The sequence below is a fragment of the Callorhinus ursinus genome, unplaced genomic scaffold, assembly GCF_003265705.2.
Source record: "Callorhinus ursinus isolate GAN/ISIS: 27379988/994484 unplaced genomic scaffold, GSC_fseal_2.0 scaffold21, whole genome shotgun sequence".
In the NCBI taxonomy this organism is placed as follows: domain Eukaryota; kingdom Metazoa; phylum Chordata; class Mammalia; order Carnivora; family Otariidae; genus Callorhinus; species Callorhinus ursinus.
Window position 1 is genome coordinate 28996142 of NW_027397083.1, and position 12246 is coordinate 29008387.

At 38.7% G+C, this 12246-nt stretch overlaps 1 protein-coding gene across 2 annotated transcripts in view; it reads right to left on the minus strand.

Moving 5' to 3' along the window:
* GTF2H1 (general transcription factor IIH subunit 1) overlaps positions 1 to 12246 on the minus strand; it is a 37650-nt gene that overhangs the window by 9578 nt on the left and 15826 nt on the right. Inside the window, exons 8-11 of one of the 2 annotated variants that reach the window (XM_025878403.2) lie at positions 6885 to 7012; positions 6689 to 6776; positions 2822 to 2910; positions 2324 to 2441 (exon numbers count right to left, since the gene is read on the minus strand). In XM_025878403.2, coding sequence (XP_025734188.1) covers positions 2324 to 2441; positions 2822 to 2910; positions 6689 to 6776; positions 6885 to 7012 — 423 coding nt within the window. The remainder of the gene's footprint in view (positions 1 to 2323; positions 2442 to 2821; positions 2911 to 6688; positions 6777 to 6884; positions 7013 to 12246) is intronic. The other variant, XM_073904888.1, reaches the window with a different exon arrangement.

The window sequence follows — 12246 nt, forward strand, 5'->3', positions numbered from 1 at the left end:
TCTTAGCAAAGTGTCAAATGACAAATGTAGGAGGGATGATGGAATTAGAAAATCACCACTTGGGGCACCTGGGTGGCTCAGTCGGTTGGGCATCCGACTCTTGACTTCAGCTCAGGTCATGCTCTCTGGGTCATGAGATCAAGCCCTGTGTCAGGCTCTGTGCTCCGTGTGGAGCCTGCTTAAGATTCTCTCCCTCTGCCCCTCCCACTGCTTGTGCACTCGCTCGCCCTCCTGAAAAAAAAAATAGATAACCATTTAACCACCACTACAGTAATAACTGTTTTTGGTAAGAATCACCACTGGATTCTAGAAAAACTAATGGAAAAAAGTTTGATAAGAAATATTTACATAGTTTTTTTTTTTAAGATTTTATTTATTTGACAGAGAGAAACACAGCAAGAGAGGGAACACAAGCAGGGGCAGAGGGAGAGGGAGAAGCATGCTTCCCCCTGAGCGGGGAACCCAATGTGGGGCTCGATCCCAGGACGTTGGAATCATGACCCGAGCCGAAGGCAGACGCCCCATGACCGAGCCACCTAGGTGCCCGAATATTTACAGAGTCTTAAAGTATCTCTCAAGATAACTCATTACAAAGGGAAAAACAGTAACTTTTTGGTGGAGAAACTAGGTAGATACTACCTTACCCAAGTGATCAGAAGTTAGGAAAAATAAATATGTGCCTCCTGATATGATACACTGAGGGACACCTCACTGTGGTATTCCTGCCAAAAACGCATAACGTGAATCTAATCATGAGGAAATATTAGAGAAACTCAAATTGAGGGCATTTTACAAAAAACTGGCTTTTACTCAAATACCAAGATCATGAAAAACAAAGAAAGGTTGAAAAAATGATCCCATCTGAAAGGAAACTAAAAAGACATGAGAACTAAATGCAACTTATGAACCTGACTTGGATGCTGGACCAAAAAGAGTTTAATTTGCTGTTAAGGGACACCGGTGGTACAACTGGTAAAATTTTTTAAGATCTAAAGGTTGAATAATAATGCTATCAATGTTAACTTATCACTTCTGTAATTATATTGTGTTATTTATGAGAGTATCTGTTTTAGGAAATACAAACTGAAATACCTCAGAATTTCTACTCTCAAAATGGGCCAGAAAACTTTTTTTTCCAACTTTCTATAAATCTGAGATTACTTCAAAACAAAAAGTAAAAAATAAGTTACAAATATGTGACAAGCACTACAAGACATGTATGAACTCTGCCTCAGGGTTTACAAAAACAGACACGCCTCCCACCCCAAACTTGTTACTGGGCATGCTGAAGATTGCTTTACAGAGACAATGAAATTTGACTGAGTTTTGGATAATTATTAGGTCCTCAGGGGCAGAAACAGGCTAAGAGCATTCTAAGAAGAGAGAAAGCATGAGCTTTCTCTGTTTTCTAGGTAGTTTAGTGTTTTAGGCTGGAGAGAAGACTCCTGATTATGCGTGGAAGGGAATGGTGAAGATATGGCTGGGATTGAAACTGGAGATGTGGATTAGGGCCAGACTGTAAAGGCGCTGGCTCACCAGACAAAGGCATTCAATTACTATTGCAATGAAAGGGGGCAGTAAAAATTTTAAGTTTTAAAACAGTTTTAAGCTGCAGGGTGATAAGATTAAATTTATGTTTTTAGAAAGCTAACTTGTAGTGGTATTGTGGAAAACTGATCACGTTTGCCTAAACCAAGGAGTCAAGAAATACTGAAGAACAGACAGAACTTCTTGATCAATTTAAGTATGAATAAGAGGGATGCCTGGGTGGCTCAGTCAGCCAAACGTCTGCCTTTGGCTCAGGTCATGATCCCAGGGCCCTGGGATCAAGCCCCGCATCAGGCTTCCTGCTCAGTGGGGAGCCTGCTTCTCCCTCTGCCTGCTGCTCTCCCTGCTTGTGCTCTCTCTCTGACAAATAAAAAAAAAATCAAAAAAAAAAATAAGTATGAATAAGAACAAGGAAAAATAAAAACTAGACAATAAGCTCAATTTTATATATTCTAGTCTGAGGTCATGCAGAATATCTAGACAGTGATGTCCAAGTTTTTTGGAAATCTGGGAAATTTTCCCAGTAACACCGTGTAGGAAAAAAACTAGCAATCACAAAATTCATCTATTTTTCATTATCATCTTAACTTTAGATACTTCTGTAATATGCCAAGTATCTTTTTTTCCCTACCTCTTGATTTCTTTTTTCAATCTACTTGCAGAAATGTGTCTTTAAACCCAATTAAAACAGCTTATATAGTTCAATTTGGTTGTGCTCATAAACTGAGGAAAGAACTACGGGAATTCTGGGTTTCAAACAGTACGAGTCACCTACCTGAGTTAATTTAGGTGTATAAGCTTCCATTTCCTGCCTAATACTTTGAAAAGAATTAATAATGTCCTGACTTGTTGCATACTGTAGTGACTGGATTGGAGTTGGACCGTGATAATACCTGAAGATTAGCAAAGAAGGAAGAAATTACTAACCATACAGAATAAACATTTGTCCTTCAAATATTTTCGCAGTCTCCATGTCCCCAGAGCAAAAAATAATATATTTAAACAGATAACTTAATTCCTATATGGGCAACAAGAAAATAGCACATCTGGAAAAAAAAAAAAGAAAATAGCACAGAGAACCACATTTTTATCTTGTCTTTGATCATTTAAGCATCCTTTTCTGAAATGCAAAGTAAATTTTCAAGGAAAAAAGATACTGTATCTTACGGTATCAAAGGGATTTAAAACTCGAGTGCTATCCTTGCAGAACATACTCTGCAGTGATTTGTGTTATGTAACTGTTGGGCCTCAAGTTAATACTGACCAAACTTACCTATCTGACTTCTTGAGGTTTAGTGCAATTGTTTTTATGGAATTATTTTTCCCCAAGTCTTCATATTCAATGGACTCTTGTAACTTTGCCTGTAATCATCAACACAACACTATGGTAAGTTTTTCTTACAAAAGGAATGAACATTATTGAAAAAGTACAAGTCTGCAGAGGGTAAATAAAATATGAAACCTTCCCACCATGAACTTCAATTCCTAGAAAGGACTACTCTACAACTGGCTGAGCTCATTTTCTCACCAACCACTTACAGAGTACCTGTTTTCCTACACTCTGACCATCTTAAGTATTACTGAACTTCTAGTTTTTAATAGTCTGGCGGGTGAAAATGGTGTATTTTACTTTCTTCCACCAAATAAGTAGGACTAATTTATTATATGTCTTGCAAATACTTTTTCTTCTCATTTGGTGGTGTTTGGTTTTAATTATTCTCTTATTGCTTATTCTTCTGTGGACTAATTATTTGCTTAAGTCTTTAATCCACTTAGTATTTATTTTGGAATAAGGAACCTGAGTTTCTTTTTACTCATCAGTCCTCCCAACACCATTTGTAGAATAATCTGTTGTTTCCCATGGATTCTGAAATACCATGTTTATCATGTTTATTTAATTCATGTATTTGGGTTTATTTCTGTACTCTTTATTTTGGTTTTACTAACCTGTTTTCTCCTGTGCTAGTAAAAGACTACTAAATTTCTACAGCCTATGTTAATTATAAAAGACATAAGAAAGCACTCTATTTGCTTTGGCCATTTGTGAAAATAATTCTACAATATTTCGTCCTTTATGTAGCTATGAAATTCATCTGGTCAATCCTCATCTGTAGCTACCAAGAAGAGTAGGATCAAAACATTTTGGTTATTAAGTATCTCTCAAAAAAGATCAACTTGAAAACTTAGTATTCAAATTGCCCCTATTTGGACAGTTTGACTAGTCCCCTTGTAGTATAGGAAAAGATCTGACCACAGCACAATATTCAGAGTAACACATTAATCAGTCTCCCACTTTAGACTCAGACGAATTTTTTTTTTTACTTTTTCTCCACCTTTCTACCAACTTCAAGGCATACCGAATCATCTTCATTACTTTTCACGTAAGATCAAGTTCATTTCTATCCCTGCTGTTCCTTACCTAAGTCATGTCCCTAACCTAACCTCCCCTGATAACCCAAATCCTATACTTCTGCCAAGGCCTCATTCGGTGACCTGACTCTCATACCTAACTGGAAACTCCATAAAAGAACTCAATATTATTACCTCTGAATCTCTTATTCTATAAAACCCTTCTGCAGAACATACATCCGACTATTTCAAACTACTGATTTGAAAGAATGTCTAGTCAGCATTTATTACTGAACATTGTGAAAATTCACACAAACCATGATTTTTGACAACTCCTTAATGACCAAGAATCAAATGTACTTAGTGCCACAGTATTGCAAAGAAAAGCATCATTTCCTAGATTTCATCTTAAACTCCTCTGTAATTTTCATTTTAGTTTCACTTTTCTTAGAAAAAAAATATTTATTCAACCCATAAATATTTTATTTTTTTTTAAAGATTTTATTTTTTGACAGAGAGAGACAGCGAGAAAGGAAACACAAGCAGGGGGAGTGGGAGAGGGACAGAGAGAAGCAGGCTTCCCGCTGAGCAGGGAGCCCGATGCGAGGCTCCATCCCAGGACCCTGGGATCATGACCTGAGCCGAAGGCAGGCGCTTAACGACTGAGCCACCCAGGCGCCCCAACCCATAAATATTTCTTAAAGGAGTGCACTTGTGATATGTAAGTACTGCATCACTAAGTTGTAGGGGCTCCTGGGTGGCTCAGTCAGTTAAGTGGCCGCCTCTGGCTCAGGTAGTGATCTTGGCCTTTCTCTCTCAAATAAATTAATAAAATCTTAAAAAAAAAAAAACAACTGTACACTTGAAAACTAATATTGCACCACACGCTAACTAACTGGAATTTAAATAAAAACTTAAAAAGAAAACAAACTTTATTGGCTTTGTTTAAAAATTTTTACTCATTTGAGAGAGAGTGAGAAAGAGAAAGCGAGAACATGAGAAAGGGGAAGGTTCAGAGGGATAGGGAGAAGCAGACACCCCGCTGAGTGAGGAGCCCAATGTGGGGCTCAAACCCAGGACCCCAGGATCACAACTTGAGCTGAAGGCAGACGCTTAACTGACTGAGCCACCCAGGTTCCCCTGGCTTTGTTAATTTTAAAAGTATATATGTGGGGCGCCTGTGACACAGCGAGAGAGGGAACACAAGCAGAGGGAGTGGGAGGAGAGGGAGAAGCAGGCTTCCTGCGGAGCAGGAAGCCCGATGAGGGCTTGATCCCAGGACCCTGGGATCATGACGTGAGCCGAAGGAAGATGCCCAACAACTGAGCCACCCAGGCGCCCTAAATAAATAAAATCTTAAAAAAATAAAAAATAAAAAGGAGTATATGCGCCTGTAGAAACATTAAGTTACTGGAAAATGAACTGAAGTGTAAGACTTATCTTAAAGATAACCATTTAGCATATTCTTTTGAAGCTGTTTTTTAAAAAGTTCATAAGCATTTTTTTTACATGTGAAATTGTGTCACGTAGTTTGTCCTGTGAACTTTTCATTTATTTAATTCACGAATTTTTATTTTCTTTGATTCCTACTATAAACAACACAATTACTATACTTCAAGCTTTATTCTGAAAAACTTTTGATTGTGTCTTCCCTATAGACACTAAACTGAGGATAAGAACTCTTATTAATCATTTTTGTTTCCCACCTCATATTTTCAACAACTCAAGAATGGTTTCTTGGATTTATTTTAAAGAAGACTTTATTTGAGAGAGAGAGAGAGAGCACAAGGGTGGGGTGAGGAGCAGAGGAAGAAGCAGACTCCCCACTGAGCAGGGAAGCCTGATGTGGGGCTCATGATCCCGGGAGATCATGACCTGAGCCTAAGGCAGACATGCAACCGACTGAGCCACCCGGGTGCCCGATTTCTTGAATTTAATTTTTTATGAACTAAACTACTGTTATGGTATATATGAACTCTTTTTAATTATGTCATTAATCCTTTTCCAGTTATTCATAGCTGCATCAATCTCCATTGTATGGACATACCACAGATATTATTACTAGAATGTTTGCTATTTTATTATAATACTGTAATGAGTATTTGTATCTAAATACCTGCACATCTTTTCCTTTTTAAATAACTGTCCAAAATGAAATGCCGTCCCAAAAATGGAATTAAGGGCATAGACCTTTAAAATTTTAATACATATTGCTTGATTGCCCTGTAAGAAAACTTTATTGTATTTATTTTTATAACTGGGGAGGAACTTGAAAAAACAGAGGTAGAGTAGCTTAGTAAAGTTGTAAGGAAAGAAATATGGAAGTAGATAATTCTGTCCATATTCCCCCACAGCCCCAAATGATTTCTTCGAAATTTAATAAGAACACATTTCTAACTCTCAAATGCTAGGTTTAATATGAGGCCCCAATCCTATCTTTTAAAATCATATACACAAACCTTTAGTTTTTCTTCCTGTCATCCTGCCTTTGTTGAATACTCTTGCCCAGAACACAAACTGTATGTCAATATGTGTGTATGTGTACATGTGAAGGAAAAAAAGAGAACAAAACCAATAAGAACAGTTAATAGACAGGAGTGCATGGAAAGCTGGCTGGCAAGTTAAAACCAAGATTCTTTAAAACGTTCTACAATTTATGCCAAATGCTTACTGTCTTGGTCAGACAAACAGAGTCATTTGAAGTAATCAAGGATTAACATAAAATTCTAGCAGTTATACAAGGTATCTCGAGAAACCTGAGCTCTAAACCTTCTGAACTTTTTACCCATACCCTTTTGACTGCTGGCTGGAAGCAATCTGCATCTCCAGAATTTCCATCGATGCTGCTGGGCTCACCATTTTGTTCATTTTGTGCTTCTCTTAAAACAAAGGGGGAAAATGTTAAAAACCACAAGCAGAACAACAACACAATTCCATCTGGCTACCTTGAAAAGCCTAGTTATTACACCTTTGCGTGTATACTTAACTGTTTCCTGAGACCTGCTGCCAGGACCATGGCACTGTGATGGTTAAACCTCTTGATGATGGCAGCATTACTATTCTCCTTTATGGATTTAGAATTAGAAGTAGATGGCATGGAAGAAATGCCATAGCCCTGTGAGAAACAATTGGAAGATTAAAAATCAAAATAAAGTTCTGGTTTTCTTATCCATTATGAGAGACATGCTTAGCTGAAAAAATTCTCTGCATGATGGGACTATAATAATTCTGAGCATTACTCAATTTTTACAGATAAATATTTAAAAAGTTACATACACATAAAAAATACAATATGCCCCTTCTGCCAACACAAAAATAATCTTAAACTGTGCATTTTGGGGTGCCTCAGTGGCTCAAGTCATGATCCCAGGACCATTGGGATTGAGCCCCACATCGGCTTCCCTGCTTAGCAAGGAGTCTGCTTTTCTCTCTCCTTCTGCCCCGCCCCACCACTTGTGCTCTTTCTTCCTCTCTCAAATAAATAAAATCTTAAAAAAAAAAAACTTAAACCATGCATTTTTTAAAAAAATATTTTAAGTCATCTCTACACCCAATGTGGGGCTCAAACTTAACAACCCTGAGATCAAGAGTTGCATGCTCTAGACTGAGTCAGCCAGGTGCCCCGAACCGTGAATTTTTTTAAAGAGCAGTTTTGGATATAGTTAGCAAAATATTAAATGAAGAAACAGAATACAGTGGGGAAAAAAGCATGAACTTTGGAGGCACATAAATATGGTTTCAAATTCTGGCTTTGTAACTTTTTAAACATTAGTCTAAGCAAGGGTAGTCAACTTTTCCAAGCTCTGTAAAAAGAGGTATTGGAGAAACAGATATTTTCAAACACGTACTGAGTTTGTACTAGGCCTTATAGACAGAAAGTTGTTAAGACTTTGTGCTAAAGGGGACGCCTGGGTGGCTTAGTCGGTTAAGCGTCTGCCTTCGGCTCAGGCCAGGATCCTGTGGTCCTGGGATCGAGTCCCGCATCAGGCTCCCTGCTCAGTGGGGAGCCTGCTTCTCCCTCTACCTGCTGCTCCCCCTGCTTGTGTGTTCTCTCTCTCTCTCTCCCCCTTTCTGATGAATAAATAAATAAAATCTTTAAAAAAAAAAAAAAGACTTTGTGCTAAAGGAACCAGAATATTAGTAGGATGTTGGGCTGTAAGCCAGTACACATGGTTAAGACTTCTATGTGCTGCATGAGAGGAAGGAGCCAATCCCACTGGAGGAGAGCAGAGGTAGGTTCAAAAAAGCTTCATGGAGCACCATAAATTGATCAAGTGTTTGCAAGCCAGACATGAAGACAGTAACATTTCAGGGAAAGGAAACTGCTTAAATATAGGTGTACAAACAACATAATGCATATTGTGTCATGGCATTTTTCTGTACTGCAGTTACACCTTGAATGAAGCGTGGGTCAGGAATTGGTGAGACATAAGGCTATAAAGGTAAATGAAAGATTACAAAAAGACTCCTACACCATTCATCCCTTTATCAAATAATTACTGATGCCTTTTATAGGCCGCATGCAGGGGGGAGGCCAGTAAACAAGAGGCACCCTCACAAAACTTATACTCTACTGAGAGAAGATCACTTTTGAAAATGACAAATGGTATGAAGAAAATAAAGAGGGTGGCATGATACAGTGACTGGATGGAGAGGAGGCGCTACTTCAGACAGAGCGGATAGGGACTGTCTCTCTTGAAGAAGTCTTTGAACAGATGTCTAAAAGATGGGTAGAAGCTAGTTAGGCAGAAGAGCAGGAAGGAGGAATAGCAAGTGCAAAGACCCTGAGGTAGAGAAAGCTTGGAATGGACCTGAAAGAAGGTATCTAGAACATGAATGAGTGTAAGTGGCCCAAACTGAGGTAGAAGCAGGCAGAGGCCAAATCAAGAAGAGCCTTGTAGGAGTTTTGACTTTAAATTCAACGAGAATCCATCAGTTTTACACAGAAAACTATTATGATCTGGTTTATAACTCTTACTGACAGGGGAAAGTAACTATAGGGAACAAAAGTGGAAACAGGATTATCAGTTAGGAAGCTAATGAAAGCAATCACAACAAAAATGCCAGTAGTCTAATAATAGTGAGAGGGTGTTAAGTGTGGAGATGGACAGATATAGACAAGTCAGAGATGTATTATACACGACTTGCTGATAACTGAATGCTGGAGGTAAAGGAAGGGGAGGAATCAAGGAGACACCCAGGTTTTGGCTTGAGCAACTGAGTACATGGTAATTTTTTTTTTTTTTTAAAGATTTTATTTCAGAGAGAGAGAAAATGTGAGCGTGGGTGCATGCGCATAGGCGGCGGGGGGGGCGGTCAGGCAGAGGGAGGAGAAGCAGATTCCCCACGGAGCAGGGAGTCTGACGTGGGGCTTCATCCCAGGACCCTGAAATCATGACCTGAGCCGGAGGCAGACGCTTAAGCGACTGAGCCACTGTAGGCGTTCCGGCGTTCCAATGGTAATGTTTTTTTTTTTTTTTTTTTTTTTTTTTTATTGAGACAGGGAAGACCCAGGAAGAAATAGGTTTAAGAAAGGAACAAAAGGCTACATTTTGTACATTTATGCTGCGGTGACTGTGAAGTACCTAAGTGAAGATAGCAAGTAAGCAGGTGGATGCCTAATTTTGGAGTTCTGGGGTCAGAGAGACCAGGGATACCTGGGATTCATCATTACATGTTAGTATTTAAAGCAATGGAATGAATATAATGTATTCAGAAGGTGGCCAAAGGCCGTAACATGGGAGAGTTACAACAACTAGAGGATGACAGAGGAAAAAGAGGCACTAAAGGAAAAACTCAATCACCTAACATTTCTATTAAGGGGATTGGTTATATAAATGTTTACATTTCCATACAATAGAATACGGGGCAGGTACTAAAAACATAAATAATAATAACACCTATTATTTGTTGAACACTCACTGTGTACCACACTCTTCACTCTTGTAGCAATCCTATAAAGTCAACATCTTTTTTGTATTGCATTTTTTCAACTGAGATATAATTGACACATTAATATTTTATAAGTTAAAGGTATAAAATGTGTTAAAACTTGGTATTTATATATTACAATGATTACCCTAAAGCTGACATCTCTGTCATGTCATGTGATTATCGTTTCCTGTTTTGTGGAAAGGACAACTAAGATGCAGCAACTCTGAAGTTTGTAATACAGCGTTGTTGACTATATGCTGTGCATCAGATCTCTGAACTTATTTATCTGCTAGTGGCAAGTTGGTACCCTTAACCAACATCTCCTCAATTTTCCTACTCGCTGCTAAGGTCAGTACTATCAACCTCATTTTATAAGAAAACTGGCCTTAGAAATGTTAAAAAAAAAAATGAGAGAGTCTAAGCCAGGTAGTTTGGTTTTATAGTCTATGCACTTAACAACTATGGTTTACCTTGAACTGATAATGATAATAGGCAAAGTGAAGAACAAAGTCACACATGGATATGTGTAATATGCCATCATTTTTTTAAAGTTAAAAAATTTGAGCAATCTACACCCAAAAGTGGGGCTCGAACTCACAATCCCAAGTTCAAGAGTCACATACTCTTCCAACTGAGCCAACTAGACACCCCAATATAGCGACATTTTTATTTTTATTTATTACATTTTTTAAAAAGATTTTTTATTTATTTATTTGAAAGAAAGAGACAGCGAGAGCAGGAACACAAGCAGGAGGAATGGGAGAGGGAGAAGCAGGCTTCCCGCTGAGCAGGGAGCCTGATGCGGGGCTCGATCCCAGGACCCTGGGATCATGACCTGAGCTGAAGGCAGATGCTCAATGACTGAGCCACCCAGGCGCCCCATTTTTATTTTTTTTTAAAAAGCACTAATGGGGTGCCTGGGTGCCTCAGTTGGTTAAGCGTCTGACTTCGGCTCAGGTCATGATCCCAGGGTCCCGGGATTGAGCCCCACATCAGGCTCCCTGCTCAGCAGTGAGTCTGTTTCTTCCTCTCCCTCTGCCTGCTTGTAATCTCTGCTCTCTCTCTCTCTCAAATAAATAAAACCTTAAAATTAAAAAAAAAAAAGGCACTAAAATCTTCTCCCCATATTAAGCTATATCTTTAAGCTTCACAAAGCTTTATTTTTTCAGGATGATTAAGGAGGACCATGTTTTAATATGCTGAAATTCACAAAGAAAGTGCCTGAATGTGGAAAATTACCAAGAAAACTCAATTTCATTAAGGAAACGACTCATCTGGGCACCAAGGATTATTTTCTGCTAAAGACTGTAGGTCAAAAGTTCAAACACTGGTTTCCTCACCTCTTGAGTACCATACACTAAAATAAAGGAAAAAGTTTAGAAAAAGAAAAGACAGGAAGGTTTAAGCATGTGTATATGGCCAGCAGAAGAGGAGCCAAAAGTAAGGTAAGAAAATGAATATCTGAGTGTGAAGAGAATAACTGAGGAAGGCCAGCTCCTAGCTTACAAATAGGGGCAGGGATGGAATTGAGAGGTAGGGAATCCCTCAATCAAAAGGGATCCCATCTTTCCCCATGACTGGATACATCTGTAAGTCTGTAGTCATGATGTGGAGGTAGGTGGTGCATACCTGGTGGTCTAGCTGTTGAAACTTACTGGAATTAGTGTGGGCGCAAGGGTCATGGGTGTGCTCAAAGTCTGACAAACACTGGGCTATGGAAAAATGTTTGTTATCTTTTCTCGGCCTACTGATATTTAGCCACATTTCTTTAGATTAATGTCAGAGAATAAAGCTTGACTCACAAATACATCAAGTCTTCACATTACCTAGAGAAGTACCAATGGGAGGAAAATTCTTTTAAAAAAGGTTTAGCAAGTCATATAGGAATTTCAATTTTTCAAGGCAATTATAATAGCAAACAGTGCTACTGACAAGCACTTCTGATAAATCACTCCAAACAACAAAACTTTATTTTATATTTTCAAAACTGGAATATCTACACTGAAAGCAATTTTTAAACTAGTTGGAAGACTAGGAAGGCTGTTTTCTCTCATAAATTCTTTTTAATTAAAATTTGTTCTTTTTGTGCGGTGCCTGGGTGGCTTAGAGTTGGTTAAGTGTTTGATTTTGGTTCAGGTCGTGATCTCGGGGTCCTTGGATTGAGCCCTGCGTCAGGCTCTGTGCTCACTGGGGAGTCTGCTTGTCCTTCTTCCTCTCCTTCTGCCCCTCCCCCGACTTGTGCTCTCTCCGTCTCTCAATCAAATAAATAAAACCTTAAAAAATATGTATGTTTTTTGTTTCTAGTAGGTTCTATGCATAGCATGGGGCTTGAACTCACAACCCCTAGATCAAGAATCACATGCTCTACCAACTGAGCCGGCCAGGCACCCCACTCATAAATTCTTTTAATACCAC